Below are 15,618 nucleotides of genomic sequence, written 5' to 3'. Positions count from 1 at the left end.
TTTTAAATGAAACTAACTTGAGCAGGCTTAAGATGGGGGTCGGGATTTGATTTGATTTATTTATTGTCACGTGTACTGAGGTACAGTGTAAAGTATTGTTCTGTGTACCGTCCAGGCAGATCGCACCTACATGAATATATAGAACGTACTATAAATACACAACGCAAATGCGTAAACATAAGACATCGGATTCAGCATATGGAATTAGTGCTATAACTGTAAAGAATAAGCGTAGAAAGATCAGTTCAGTCTACAAGAGGGCCATTCAGGAGGGTTTCTCTGGTCCCACCAGCAACGCACCCCCACCCATTAGTTCTCTGGTGGCATAGCTTCAATGGCAATTCTCATTGACAGTGGCAGGAGCAGGGAATCCAGCTGCCAGTGAACGGAGTGTCATCTCCCACCACTGACAAACACACAGCTGGGAGGCCAGAGAATCTTGCCCAGGATGTCTACTTTTTCCATTTTCAGCTTTAGTGACCATGAGAAGAACAGTGTTATAGCGAATACCTTGCTGAATCTTCAGGTTTGACCAGATCATCGAAGCCTAGTCATAAGTCACCTTGCATGGTAGAGTTTCTTGGAATGAGGTGAGAGGCAGGTGTAAGATTTAACTCGTTCTTCCTTTGCCTAAGGAGTGGTGACGATAACCTGCAAATAGACCTTCTATTGCTCTTGATTGAGGATAGCTTTTTAAGAGGGAAAATGAGGGGAAGAGTAGGGAATTACATTAAAATACATGTCATTAATATGAGTCTGTGTCAATATTTTTAAAATTATAACTTACTTTTTCTTGTACAACAGGGATGTCAATACCAACATTATGGAACTCCTTATCATGATCTATGCCTCTAAGACCTCATGTGCCAAGAATATCATTGGTGTAATCCCTTACTTTCCATACAGCAAGCAATGTAAGATGAGGAAAAGAGGCTCTATTGTGTCCAAGCTTCTGGCATCCATGATGTGCCAAGCTGGTGAGTTGTGCTGGAGCTATTTGTTCTGCATCTCTGCTCATGGGAGCTGTACACTGTTTTAGAGAACATAGTTTTTCTTAATAAAAAAATAACTTTAATTTGTGCAGCCTTTGAGACATTCAAGTTTATAGCCAGTGAATTATTTCTGAAGTATTCATTGTCTTGTAGGCAAGTGCAACAGCAAACACCACAAACAGCACTGAGATGAATGACCAGTTAATCTGTTTATGATGATGACAAAGTGATCAATGTTGTCCATGGGAGTTCTTGCATTCACTTGAGGGCTGATAATTTCTTTGTCTTAAAGACAACACCTCAATCAATGTAGTACTCTCTGTGCTGCACTGATGTGTTAATATAGGTTATGTGCTCAAATCCTAGAGAGGGGATTGATTGTCTAATCATCTGTTTGCTGAGAGAGCCACCACTGAGTCAAGACTATTCAGGTATGATATAGAGAGACAGTAAAATTCATATCCTGGCATATTTGTGGCTAGGGCATTGAAACAGCCTGTATATTCTAAATTTACTATCAGGCTTTCCTTTGAGCCTTTTGGGGAATAGACAACTATCCATGCCACCCCATATCCTCTTAGGTGGATGTTTGCGAATAGGAAAGCTGTTCTTGTTCAGATCACTATGTGGGGAATTCTAATGGTATTTTCATAACTGAGTGAGCTATTAGCTGGGAAGTAATGGTGGTCACAAGCCATTAAAGTATATATTTATGTATGCCATCTTTCCTCATCAATTAGTTTTCTATTTAGTTAATTTACAAATAAAAAGTGGGATGTTTAATATTTTTGAACATTGCCCACGTACTATAAAGTATTGCAGGGGAGATCCACAGAGTATAGTTAAAATTTGGTGCCACAAACTTTGTTGAAGTACAAGATCCTTACATTGTTTCAAAAAAACTATTGCTTGAAAAAAAATGAAAGGTTATGGAAAAAGTGAGCAGAGATTTTGACTAGTCCAAGTGAATGGTGGAGAAAATACTGGTGCAGATTTGATGGGCTGAATGGTTTTTTCTGTACTATATGAAAGATGAATCTGCTCTTTCAAATCTCTCCTTATTTGTCCACCTGGTTAAGCATTGGATGTGTTGAGATGCTACTCACTATCAGTAGTCTTGTTTAGTTGCTAATGCTACTATATCCAGAACAGAAGGTCTGGAAATGTAATGTATAGAATCCCTACAGTGCAGAAGGAGGCCATTCAGCCCATTGAGTCTGCACCGGCCCCTGTTCCGATTGAGACACCTAGGCCCAATCCCCCTTCCCCAGCCAACCTTTGTAGTTAGCATGGAAGCCCAAAAATGCTTTTAAGATGAAATGGCACGTATAAAAGCAAATAGTGCAGATGCTAGAAATCCTGAAATGAAAATAAAAAGCTATTTTATTTCGCAGATCAGGCAGCATCTGTGGAGGGAAACTGAGTAATATTTTGGTTAGTGACCCTTCATCAGAACCTGAATTAAATTTTGTGTTATAATAATCTTTTTATTGTCATAAGTAGGCTTACATTAACACTGCAATGAAGTTACTGTAAAAAGCCCCTAGTTGCCACACTCCAGTGTCTGTTCGGGTACACAGAGGGAGAATTCAGAATGTCCAATTCACTCTTCCTGCAATAATGTTGAGGACAATGGAAATCTGTGTAATCAGGTTGCAATAGGCAGAAAATTAGGTGAAGCTAGTTCTGCAGTGTTTTGCTTTTCAGCAGGTTTTGCACCTGTAATGTATTTCAAAAATAAATTTGAACAGTTTGTTTGCAATTTTGAAGGATTTACTCCGTTAGAATTTCGGACATTTGACTAAAATTATTTTGAAAGAGTAACGGTGTCCTGTCATTTGGAGTAGCACAGTGGGTAGCACAGCTGCTTCACAGCTCCAGGGTCCCAGGTTCGATTCCTGGCTTGGGTCACTGTCTGTGGGGAGTCCGCACGTTCTCCCCGTGTCTGCATGGGATTCCTCCGGGTGCTCCGATTTCCTCTCATGTTCCAAAGATGTGCAGGTTAGGTGGATTGGTCATGCTAAATTGTCCCTTAAAAAGGTGAGGTGGGGTTACTGGGTTACGGGAGGTGTGGACCTGGGTAGGGCGCTCTTTCCGAGGGACGGTGCAGACTCGATGGGCCGAATGGCTTCCTTCTGCACTGTACATTCTGTGAAACTTTCTATTCCTGGTGTAGGAGGCTATCTCACTTTAAAGTATGAAGCAAATGAAACATTCAGGAACGAGACATTAAGAAAGGCATGCAGTTTTTAAGGCACATGAAAGGTACTTGGCGCTAATGATAATCCAGCCATAGTAATTTAGTTGACTTTGTGATTTGATCACTGCTGTAGGACACCCAAGTGCATAAGAACCTGAGTTGCTTTTGCAGATTTTGTATTTTTCCATACTCTCCTCAGGCTTGACTCATTTGATTACAATGGATTTGCATCAGAAAGAAATCCAAGGATTTTTCAATATTCCAGTTGATAATCTGCGAGCATCCCCATTCCTGTTACAGTACATTCAAGAAGAGGTGAGGTTGATGTAGTTATTGCATGACAATGCACTGCTTTCAGATATGAGAAATTACCTGTCATCAAATATACACTAAACTATAGTTACTTGCCTTCGAGTTACTGAAATAAAGATGTGAAGACTTCCCTCACCTGTTTTTTGAATTCACATACTGCTCAATGTTGTACTTTGAAAGTTTATAAACTCACTTACTAGATTACTATTGCGTAGTTACATTCGTGCCACACAAGTGACAGACAATGGCCATCTCCTACAAGAGAGGATCTAACCATCGCCCTTGACATTCAATGCCATTACCATCACTGAATCCCCCACAAGCACCTGAATCACCTGTGGGAAGTGCACCCATCTCCAGCTCCTCAGAAGCCGCATTAGGGAACTGGAGCTGGATGAACTTCGGATCATTCGGGAGGCAGAGGTGGTCATAGATAGTAGCTTCAGGGATGTAGTTACTCCGAAGAATCAAAATAGATGGGTGACGGTGAGAGGGGCTGGGAGGAAGCAGTCAGTGCAGGGATCCTCTGTGGTCGTTCCCCTCAGTAACAAGTATACCGTTTTGGATACTGTTGAGGGGGACGACCTACCAGGGGTAAGCCACCGTGAACGGATCTCCAGCACTGAGTCCGTTCCTGTGGCTCAGAAGGGAAGGAGGGAGAGCAGGAGAGCAATAGTTATTGGGGACTCGATAGTTAGAGGGACAGATAGACGGTTCTGTGGCAGCGAAAAAGACTCGCGGATGGTATGTTGCCCCCCTGGGTGTCTGAGTCCGTGACGTTTCGGACCGTGTTTTCAGAATCCTTAAGGGGGAGGGGGAACAGTCACAAGTCGTGGTACACATCGGTACCAACGACATAGGTAAGAGAAGAGATGGGGATTTAATACAGGAATTTAGGGAGCTAGCGTGGAAGCTGAGAGCCAGAACAAACCATGTTGTCATCTCTGGTTTGTTGCGGGCGGCACGGTGGCACAGTGGTTAGCATTGCTGCCTACGGCGCTGAGGACCCGGGTTCGAATCCCGGCCCTGGGTCACTGTCTGTGAGGAGTTTGCACATTCTCCCCGTGTCTGCGTGGGTTTCACCCCCACAACCCAAAGATGTGCAGGGTAGGCGGATTGGCCACGCTAAATTGCCCCTTAATTGGAAAAAATGAATTGGATATTCTAAATTTATAAAAATAAAAAAAATCTCTGGTTTGTTGCCAGTGCCACTTGCGTGAGGTGAGGAACAGGGAGAGAGTTCAGATAAACACGTGGCTGCAGGGATGGTGTAGGAGGGAGGGTTTCAGGTACGTGGATAACTGGAGCACATTCTGGGGAAGGTGGGACCTGTACAGAGATGCACCAATATCCTGGGAGGGAAATTTGTTACGGCTCTTTGGGGGGGTGGGGGTTTAAACTAATTTGTCAGGGGGCTGGGAAAACGAGCTGTAGTCCAGAAGCCAGTGTTGAGAGTAGTGAGGTACTAAGGAGGGTGTAAAGGTCGCAGAAGTGTACCGGCAGACAGAAAGGTGGGTTGAAGTGTGTCTACTGCAAGGAGCATCCGGAATAAGGTAGGTGAACTTGGAGCGTGGATTGGTACTTGCGACTACGATGTTGTGGCCATTGCGGAGACATGGTTAGAACAGGGATAGGAATGGTTGTTGGAAGTTCCAGGGTATAGATGTTTCAGTAAATGTAGGGAAGGTGGTAAAAGAGGTGGAGGAGTAGCATTGTTAATCAAGGATAGTTTAACGGCTGCAGAAAGGCAGTTCAAAGGGGATCTGCCTACTGAGGTAATATGGGCCGAAGTTAGAAATAGGAAAGGAGCGGTCACATTGTTAGGAGTTTTCTATAGGCTCCCAAATAGAGATGTGGAGGAAGAAATTGCAGAACAGATTATGGATAGGTGTGCAGGTCTCAGGGTAGTTGTCATGGGTGACTTTAACTTTCCAAATATTGATTGGAACCTCTATAGGTTGAACGGTTCGGATGGGGCAGTTTTTGTTCAGTGTGTGCAGGAGGGTTTCCTGACACAATATGTGGATAGGCCGACAAGAAGGGGGGCCACATTGGATTTGGTACTAGGTAATGAACCGGGCCAAGTGTTAGATTTGTTTGTGTGAGAGCACTTTGGAGATAGTGACCACAATTTGGTGTCTCACTTGCAATGGAGAGGGATAGGGCCATACGGCAGGGCAAGGTTTATAATTGGAGATGGGGTAATTATGATGCATTTGGGAGCATAAGATGGGAACAGAAACTGTCGGGGAAAGGCACAAATGAAAAGAGAAGCTTGTTCAAGGAACAAATACTGCGTGTCCTTGATAGGTATGTCCCTGTCAGGCAGGGAGGAAATGGCTGTGTGAGGGAACCATGTTCACAAAAGAGGTTGAATGTCTTGTCAAGAGGAAAAAGGAAGAGTATGTAAGGATGTGAAAACAAGGTTCAGTTGGGTCACTTGAGGGTTATAAGGTAGCAAGGAATGAGCTTAAAAAAAAGGGCTTATGAGAGCTAGGAGGGGGCATGAGAAGTCCTTGGCGGGTAGGATCAAGGAAAACCCCAAGGCTTTTTACTCTTTTATGTGAGAATTAAAAGAATGACCAGGGTGAGGTTAGGGCCGGTCAAGGACAGTAGTGGGAATTTGTGCATGGAGTCAAAAGAAATAGGAGAGGCGTTGAATGAATACTTTTCTTCAGTGTTCACCAAGGAGAGGGGCCATGTTTTTGAGGATGAGAGTGTGATACAGGTGGCTAGGCTGGAGCAGGTAGATGTTCTGAGGAAGGATGTATTAGCAATTTTGAAAAACCTGAGTGTCGACAAGTCCTCTGGCCCAGATGGGATACATCCAAGGATTCTTTGGGAAGCAAGGGATGAGACTGCAGAGGCTTTGATCTTTGGGTCCTCACTGTCCACGGGGATACTGCCAGAGGACTGGAGAGTGGCGAATGTTGTTCCTCTGTTCAAGAAAGGGAATAGGAATGACCCTGGTAATTATAGGCCAGTTAGTCTTACTTCGGTGGTCGGTAAGTTAATGGAAAATGTCCTGAAGAATAGGATTTATGACCGTTTGGAAATGCCGCTTAATCCGGGATAGTCAACACGGATTCGTGAAGGGTAAGTCTTGCCTCACAAATTTGAATTCGTTGAGGAGGTAACTGAATGTGTAGATGAAGGTAGAGCAGTGATGTCGTATACATGAATTTCAGTAAGGCGTTTGATAAGGTTCCCCATGGTCGGCTTATGAAGAAAGTAAGGAGGTGTGGGATAGAGGGAAATTTGGCCAATTGGATAAGTAACTGGCTATCACATAGAAGACAGAGGGTGGTGATGGATGGAAAATTTTCAGACTGGAGACCAGTTACCAGCGGTGTTCCACAGGGATCAGTGCTGGGTCCTCTGCTATTTGTGATTTTTATCAATGACTTGGAAGAGGGGGCTGAAGGGTGGGTCAGTAAATTTGCTGATGACACCAAGATTGGTGGAGTAGTGGATGAGGTAGAGGGCTGTTGTAGGCTGCAAAGAGACATTGATAGGATGCAGAGCTGGGACGAAAAATGCAGATGGAGTTTCACCCTGATAAGTGCGAGGTGATTCAGTTTGGTAGATAAAATTGAATGTGGATTATAGGGTCAATGGCAGGGTTCTGGGGAATGTGGAGGAACAGAGAGATCTTTGGGTTCATGTCCACAGATCTCTGAAGGTTGCCACTCAAGTGGATAGAGCCGTGAAGAAGGCTAATAGTGTGTTAGCGTTAATTAACAGGGGGCTTGAGTTTAAGAGCCGTGGGTTATGCTGCAACTATACACGACCCTGGTGAGACCACATTTGGAGAATTGTGTGCAGTTCTGATCACATTATAGGAAGGATGTGGAAGCATTGGAAAGGGTGCAAAGGAGATTTACCAGGATGCTGCCTGATTTGCAGGATAGGTCTTATGAGGAAAGGTTGAGGGAGCTAGGGCATTTCTCTTTGGAGCAGAGGAGGATGAGAGGCGACTTAATAGAGGTTTATAAGATGATGAGGGGGATAGATAGAGTGGACGTTCAGAGACTATTTCCTCGGGGGATGTAGCTGTTATAAGGGGGCATAACTATAAGATTCAGGGTGGGAGATATAGGAGGGATGTCCGAGGTAGGTTCTTTACTCGAGAGTGGTTAGGGTGTGGAATGGACTGCCTGCTGTGATAGTGGAGTGTAAAGCGAACTATAACAGGACTCATCATAGGAACTTTCAAGCGGTTATTGGATAGGCACATGGAGCACACCAGAATGACAGGGAGTTGGATAGCTTGATCTTGGTTTCGGACAATGCTCGGCACAACATCGAGGGCCGAAGGGCCTGTTCTGTGCTGTACTGTTCTATGTTCTATGTTTAATCAATATCTGAGGGGTTACCATTGATGAGAATCTAAATTGGATTAGCCATATTAATACTGTGGCTACCAGAGCAGGTCAAAGGCTAGGAATTCTGGAATTCTATGTCGAGTAACTCGTCCCAAACCATGTCCACCATTACAACGCACAGATCAGGAGTGTAATGGAATACTCTCCACTTGCCTGGATGAGTGCAGTTCCAACAACACACAAAACACTTTACACACCAGGACAAAGCAACCCCTTCCACAAACACTCTATTCCTCCACCACCAACGATCAGTGGCAGCCGTGTGTACCATCTGCAAGATGCACTGTAGGAACTCACCAAGATTCCTTAGGTAGCACCTTCTAAACCCATGACCACTACCATCTAGAAGACAAGAGCAGCAGATAATGGGAACCCCACCACTTGGCGGTTCCCCTTCCAAGTCACTCACCACCCCAATTTGAAAATATAATCACCATTCCTTCACTGTCACTGTAATCAAAATCCTGGAACTTCCTCCCTAACAGCACTGTTGGTATACCTACATCTCGGGAACTGCAGCGGTTCAAGAAGGCAATCCCCACCACCTACTGAAGGGCAATTAGGGATGGGCAATAAATGCTGGCCTAACCAGCAACGCCACACTTCTGTAAATGTATGAATTTTTAAACAGCAATTGCTTGACACATTTTCACTTGCGGCGCCCAGTTCCCAAGAGTCACCAGTATTTGTCACGAATCACTGAAGGAAGGAAATCTGAGGGTGTTATGCGTATATGAGAAGTTTATTTTAACCTTATAATTAGCTGACACTGTTCTTCAATCATTAGCACTAAGTAGAAAGGCTGCTTGAGAAAGTGATCTCGCTACAAAAATGACATGTTGCTATCCTATATTGTGCATCTTTGCTAAGAAAAGACATTGCAGGGTTGGATTCAAATGCAAAATTTGAAATTTGTTGTATAAAGCGAACTATAACAGTACAAGCAGGCACTGACCCAGGCAACACGGACCAGCAGATATGTATAGCGCAATATAAATGCAAGGATCAGGTGTGCCTAATATGCCATGAACCAGATGTGTGGTTTCCCCTTTAAATTGCACTTCCAAGGCATTGAACACAGTACACTAAATCCAGCATATTACAGCATGTACCTTTGTAATAGATTATGTTGGTTGTAAATATTAAACAGTAGTTATAATGTGATATAAGTTGAGTATCAAATAATGTTGGTGGTATTCACCCACTGTATGTAAGGGTTTAAGGAATACATACCTGACTTTCTCTTCTCATTGTGCAGATCCCCGACTACAGAAATTGCGGTTATTGTTGCAAAATCACCTGCATCTGCCAAAAGGTGTGAACCAGGATAGGAATTTTTTAAAAATCCATTTGTGGGATGTGGCATTGATGACAAGGTTCCCATTTATTGCCCGTGAGAAGGCTGTGGTGAAGCTGCCGCAGTCCTTGTGGTGTAGCTACACCCGCTGTTAGGCAGGGAGCGGTGATATATTATAAGGTTACAGTAATAAGTTTCCACTGAAATCCTAGCAAATGCAACAATATTTCTTTATTTCTTTTAATGTTTCTAACTCTGTTAATTTCAAATTTGATATATTGGACGAGATCTAGCGACCCATTGGCCACAGGCGTAAATTGTGTTATGGCCATTAAATCGATGGGGACGAAAACTGAATTTGCACCAGCTAGATCTCTGTTTGAGATCTTCACCATGACATGATTAGGTTCACTCCCAGAAAGGATTTCCATTAATTGAATAAATTTGAATGTACTGAAATGGCTTTATACACTGAGCTTCCTCCCATGATGGATCCATCCACCCACCCCCATCATGCCGACGTGAATTACTGATGGTTTCCAAAAGCGCAAATCAGTCCATGATGACCACGCCTTTGGTGCGGAGGTGCCTGGAGACCCATGGGTTTGAGAGCCCAAGGCTGGGGAATTGACCCCGACACCCTGCCAAGGGGCACTTCCAGGTGGCAGTGCGAAGTGGGCACTGTCAGGGGAGGGCAAACCGTCCATATTGAGTGGGGGGTGGAAAGGAGAAGAGAGTACTGCCCCCCCAATACCTCCCTGTTGGGGGTGGTCTTCCAACACGGATCGTGCATCAGATCTCGGTGGAGCTGGTTTTAGGCCCCACACTGCCAGAGTGACGGTGTAAACCACACCCAGATTTCCTGCGCACTGCCAGAAAATCTGGCCTGCCAACTCGGTTGTTTCTCTCTCCAGAATGTGGCAGTTTTCAGTCAGAGCTTAACACTAACAAATTCTGGGAAAATTCCGCCCATTGCACTCAAAGCAGACACACCTCTACCATGTAATGTGACAAGCAAGGGAGTTTCTTTTGGAGATCTGTTTCTCAAAGGCCTTTTCTGTTCTGTTTCAGAGCACAGTCTTTTGCTGAACGGTTACGTTTAGGGATCGCAGTGATTCATGGTGAAGTGCAAGATTCAGAGTCAGATTTAGTAGATGGCGACATTCACCACCTACAGTGAAAATGCAGCAGCCATACATCCCAGTCTGGAAATCCCTAGTAAGTCTACACTGACATGCTCCTTGCTATTTTTAATCAGCAAATCCCGTGCTGAAATGAAGCTTCATCATTCTATTTTAAAAAGCAGTTTAGAGTTATTATTCCAAGCCAGGTTCCTGGTATCTATTAAAAACATCCTGAATTCTGATATCGCTAGGCCAAATAGTTATCTATTGGTAACTGTACAATGGTGTTAATTGGATGAATGTGAAGAGTTTTAAAGGTGTTGACACATTCTATATTATGTTTGTACTTTCTAATTATAATTGAAATTAAATGAAAATTGCGTATTGTCACAAGTAAGCTTCAAATGAAGTTACTGTGAAAAGCCCCTAGTCGCCACATTCCGGCGCCTGTTCGGGGAGGCTGTACGGAATTGAACCAGCGCTGCTAGCCTTGTTTTGCTTTGCAAGCCAGGTGTTTAGCCCACTGTGAAGCTGCAGTGAGAGTTGTTGGTTGCAAATGGATTGCATAGCTCTATTGAAATGGGGTTTGTGCCGTACAGCAGATGTAATTATTTTGACTTTATTTTTCCTCACCAGTGGCCATTCCAAAGGAAAAACCTCCAATCACAGTTGTTGGAGATGTCGGAGGGAGAATAGCTATTATTGTGGTGAGTTGGAACATGAAAGTCTACACACAACACGGCAATTGTACATAATTGGGAAATGCTTTATTGTAAAAGTACAAGTAAGGAAATTTATTTTCAGCTTTTCAGTAAGTACATTCAGAGGTTTGCTGAAAATATAAAATAGTAAAAATTGATGTGGCAATTTTTACATGTGATATACAGCATTGCGACAAGCCGATTTGTCAGTGTTTATGCTCCACTTGAGCATCCCATCCTTCTTCACCTAAATCGATCGTTGTAAGCCTCTTGATAGGCTTGTCTAGCTTCCCCTTAAATGCGTCTGTACTATTCATTATGCTGTGTTTCCAGAAGGCATTGATAAGGTGCCATAGACTAGTTTCAGAAATCAGTGTATAAATGGATCATTTTACAGTTGGCAAGATGTGACGAGTGGACTGCCACAGGGATCAGTGCTGGGGTCTCAACTACTTACAATTTATTATCAATAACTTGGATGAATGGGTATGGTTGCTAAATTTGCCGATGATGCAAAAAATTAGGTTGTGAAGAAGGATGTAAGAATCTCCAAGAGGGCATAGGTTGTGTGAGTGGACAAAAGTTTGGTAGATGGGAGTATAATGTGGGGAAAAAGTGAAATTATCCACTTTGGCAGGAAGAATAGAAATGCAACACATTATTACAACGGCAATTTAATGCAGAATTGAAATTCTGTGGGATCTGGGTATTCTGGTGCATGGATCTCAGTTAGTATGGAGATACAGCAATTAGGAAGATAAATGGTAAAAGTAGGTATGTTTTACTACAGTTATATAAGGAATTGATGAGACCACAACTGGAGTTCTGTGTACAGTTTTGACCTCCTTAAGGAGGCATATAGAACCGTAGAATTCTTCCAGCGCAGAAGAAGGCCATTTGGCTTATCGCGGCTGCACCGACCCTCTGAAAGAGCACCCTACCTAGGTTCACTCTCTGTCCTATCCCCATAACACCACCTAACCTGCACATCCCTTGGCACTGAGGGGTGATTTAGCATGGCCAATCCACCTAACCTTCCTTTGGAGCTGCACTCCAGGCAAGTGGCAAGTATTCAATTGCACTCCTGACAAATTTGAGTGAGTCATGAGGTGAGGTATTCGCAACAGGATTCCTAGCCTCAAAGCCTCCTTTAGCAGCCACAGTAGGTTTAGTTAAATTTCTTGGTCAATGGCATCCCTCAGAATTTTGATAGTGGAGGTTTCAGTGAAGTTAATGCCATTGAACGTAATGGGGTGATGGTTAGATTCTCTCTTCTTGGAGATGATCATTGCCTGGCACTTGTGTGGCACAAATGTTATGGCTACTTCAGCTGAAGCCTGGATATTGTCCCGGTCTTCCTGCATTTGGACTTGGACTGCTTCAATGCTTGAGTTGTGAATGGTGCAGTCATCAGTGACTTTCCCACCTGACCTGGTGGAAGAAAGGTCATTGATCAAACAGGGGAACATAGTACGACTGAGTACACTACTCTGAGGAACTACTCCAGTAATCGTCTGGACTAAGATGATTGACCTCCAACAACCACAGCTATCTTCCTGGTGCTCGGTATGACACCAACATTGGAGAGTTTCCCCCCTCGATTTCCATTGACTCCAGTTTTGGCAGGGCTCCTCAATGTCAAACTCTGTCAGATGTTGCTGTGATGTCAAGGGCAGTCACTCTCACACACTGCTGAAGTTCAGTTCTTGTCCATGTTTGAACCAAAGCTGTATGTCATGAGGTCAGAAGCTGAGTGACTTTGCAGAATCCAAACTAAGAGTCAGTGAGAAGATTATTGCTAAGCAAGTGCTGCTCAATGGCACTGTTGATGACCTCCTCCCATCACTTTGATCGCGAGCAAACTGATGGAGCGGTAATTGGCCAAATTGGATTTGTCCTGTTCTTTGTGTATAGGACATACCTGAGCAATTTTCCACATTACTGGGTAGATGCCAGTATGTAGCTGTACTGTAACAGCTTATCTCAGGGCGCCGCAATATCTAGAGCAGAAATCTTAAGTACTATTGTCAGAATATTGTCAGGGCCCAAGCCTTTATTATCCAGTGCCTTGGCTGTTTCTTAATATCGCGAGAGTGAATCGAATTGGTTGAAGATGTGCATCTGTAATTTTGGGTTCCTGGGAGATGGGTCATTCAATCGGCACGAAGATTGTTGCAAATGCTTCAGCTTATCTTTTGCCCTGCCCTGTGCTGTGCTGGGCTCCTCCATCATTGAGGATGGGGATATTGTGGCGCCTCCTCCTCCAGTCAGTTATCTAATTATCATCACCATTCAGGACCTGGACGGTGGCAGGATTGCAGTGGTTATCGGATCCATGGTTGTGTAATCACTTTACTGTCTATTACTTGCTGCAGGCAAGTAGGCCTGTGTTGTAACTACACCAAGTTTACACCTCATTTTTAGCTATGCCTGTTGTGGCTCCTGCATGCCCTCCTGCACTCCTGTTGAACCAGAGTTGATCCCCTGGCATGGGAGGTGGTGGTAGTGAGGGGTATGCCAGGCCATGAGGTTACGAATTGTGGTTGAACACAATTCTACTGCCCATAGCGCCTCATGAATCCCAATTTTGAATTGCTAGATCTGTTTGTAATCTATCTCATTTAGCACCGGTGGTAGTGCCACACAACACAATGGAGGATATCCTCAATGTAAAGATGGGACTCTGTTTCAACAAGGTCTATGCAGTGGTCACTCCTACCGATACTCTCATGGATTGCTCGATGAATCTTGCAGGCAGTTTGGTGAGGATGAGGTCAAGTTTTTTTTATTCCCTCTTGTTGATTACCTCACCACCTGCACACACCTAGTCTAGCAGCTATGTCCTTTAGGACTTGGCAAGCTCGGTGGTCTGCAGTGGTGCTACTGTCACGACCAACCCTAGGTGAGATTCCCCAAAAGTTATTCATCCGAGCAACACCTCTTGATTTGTCACTGTCCAGCTCGGATACCCTCAAAATTATTACAAACCTGGGTGAGGAGGAATGACTGGCTGCCAAACACGCTGTTACTGGTAGGAACAATCTAAAAAGGTTCCCTTTCCTGATTAAAAATGAGCCAACTTAACCATGCTTTCTTGAGTTAAGATGGAGTAAGTTTATTAACTAGCAAAAGGTAGGTAGAAATGTAAACCCATGTATATACAGGAAAGATTGGGTCTGTATCTATTGGAGTTTAGTAGAATGAGAGGTGATCTTATTTTGAACATATTCTGAACTTGACAGGGTAGATGCTGAAAGGATCTACTCTTTGTGGGAGAGATTTGAACTAGGGTTCACCGTTTAAAAATACGATGGAGATGAGAAGAATTTTCTTTCGAGCCGTGAGTGTTTGGAACTTTTTCCCCTCAGAGAGGGGCAATAACAAAGTCATGAACATTTTAAGGATTCTTGATTAAGAGGAATTGGGAGGCGGGAATGTGGAGCTGAGGCCCCATGGGATCAGCCATGATGTTATCAAATGACATTACTAATTGTCATCTTTTAGAATTGACTTGCACGCTGTTGCAACAAGACAACTAGTTTGATACTGGGAAAGGAGACTGCAAAATAGGAAACTTTTTTTAAAAGAAGGCATTTCATGTGCAAAAATATTACGAGCAAAGTAACTGGTGACTTCCAGATAAACTTGTTTTTTGACTTTTGGAATGAAGTTAATTTAAAGTGGTCTCTATGTTGATATTTACACCACGAATATATTTATATTCCCAAACTTTAATATAAACCAGGACTTCCAGAATAAATTTAGAATCCTTCATGGTTAATTAAATTCAGTTAATGACTTTGGTGAGTCAAATTAACACTGCTTTCCACCCCAAACTTTAAAAAAAAATAATAGTACAATAATTATACATGAATAAGTTCAGATGTAGAATTTACAGCTTTTTGGAACATCTGTATTCGCTGTTAGATGAATTGGACATTGAATTTTGACCTAGGTTTAAAGTTGTTAAAACATACAACTATTTTGAGGAAGAATTTTATGATTGTAAATGGGCTAGCCATTCAGTCGCATTTTATTACCTTTTACGAGAAACTTTCATTTCATTCATGTTAACTTGACTTAAACCTTGAGGTTTGGTGGTGAAGCCTGTAATTCAACATGCTTCTTTGTAAATAAACAAGTTGGCTTTGTAACATACAGGCTTCACTATAAATTGGACTGAAACGAATGAGGTTCTTGTGTTCATTATTCTATGTGGCAACAGTACTAAGTTTGTCCTGTAATTGTCAAACCATAATTATAATTGGATTTTATCCTATTTCAGTTAATTGTCAGTATCTTTCAAGTTTTTTGACTTCAAGAGGTGGAGGGGAATAGAATGTTCATTTTTTTTTAATGCTGACCATTCTTGGAATCTTTTTTCTGCAAACTCATAATGGCTTCCTTGTATAGGAAATGATCAGTGCTGCTTGTAATCACTGTTGAATAATCTAGCGAGGGAGGAGCAATAGGAAAGGGAAGGATAGCCTGGGGAATTTTGAACAAAAACTAATTGGAATCTTGAGATTGGATTGCAATCCAGAGATAGCCCATTTATTAAATTGAATTAATGCTTGAAAATTGCCCGTCTATTTAATGTCTAAATG

At 43.0% G+C, this 15,618-nt stretch overlaps 1 protein-coding gene across 1 annotated transcript in view; it reads left to right on the top strand.

The window, feature by feature from the left end:
* prpsap2 (phosphoribosyl pyrophosphate synthetase-associated protein 2) overlaps positions 1-15,618 on the top strand; it is a 38,635-nt gene that overhangs the window by 19,828 nt on the left and 3,189 nt on the right. Inside the window, 8 exon segments of the mRNA XM_038819363.1 lie at positions 805-977; positions 3,392-3,507; positions 9,148-9,165; positions 9,167-9,204; positions 10,258-10,343; positions 10,346-10,366; positions 10,369-10,404; positions 10,947-11,017. Coding sequence (XP_038675291.1) covers positions 824-977; positions 3,392-3,507; positions 9,148-9,165; positions 9,167-9,204; positions 10,258-10,343; positions 10,346-10,366; positions 10,369-10,404; positions 10,947-11,017 — 540 coding nt within the window. The 5' untranslated portion in view covers positions 805-823.

The sequence above is a fragment of the Scyliorhinus canicula genome, chromosome 15, assembly GCF_902713615.1.
Source record: "Scyliorhinus canicula chromosome 15, sScyCan1.1, whole genome shotgun sequence".
Taxonomy (NCBI): Eukaryota; Metazoa; Chordata; class Chondrichthyes; order Carcharhiniformes; family Scyliorhinidae; genus Scyliorhinus; species Scyliorhinus canicula.
This window is presented reverse-complemented; position numbering and strand designations above follow the sequence as displayed.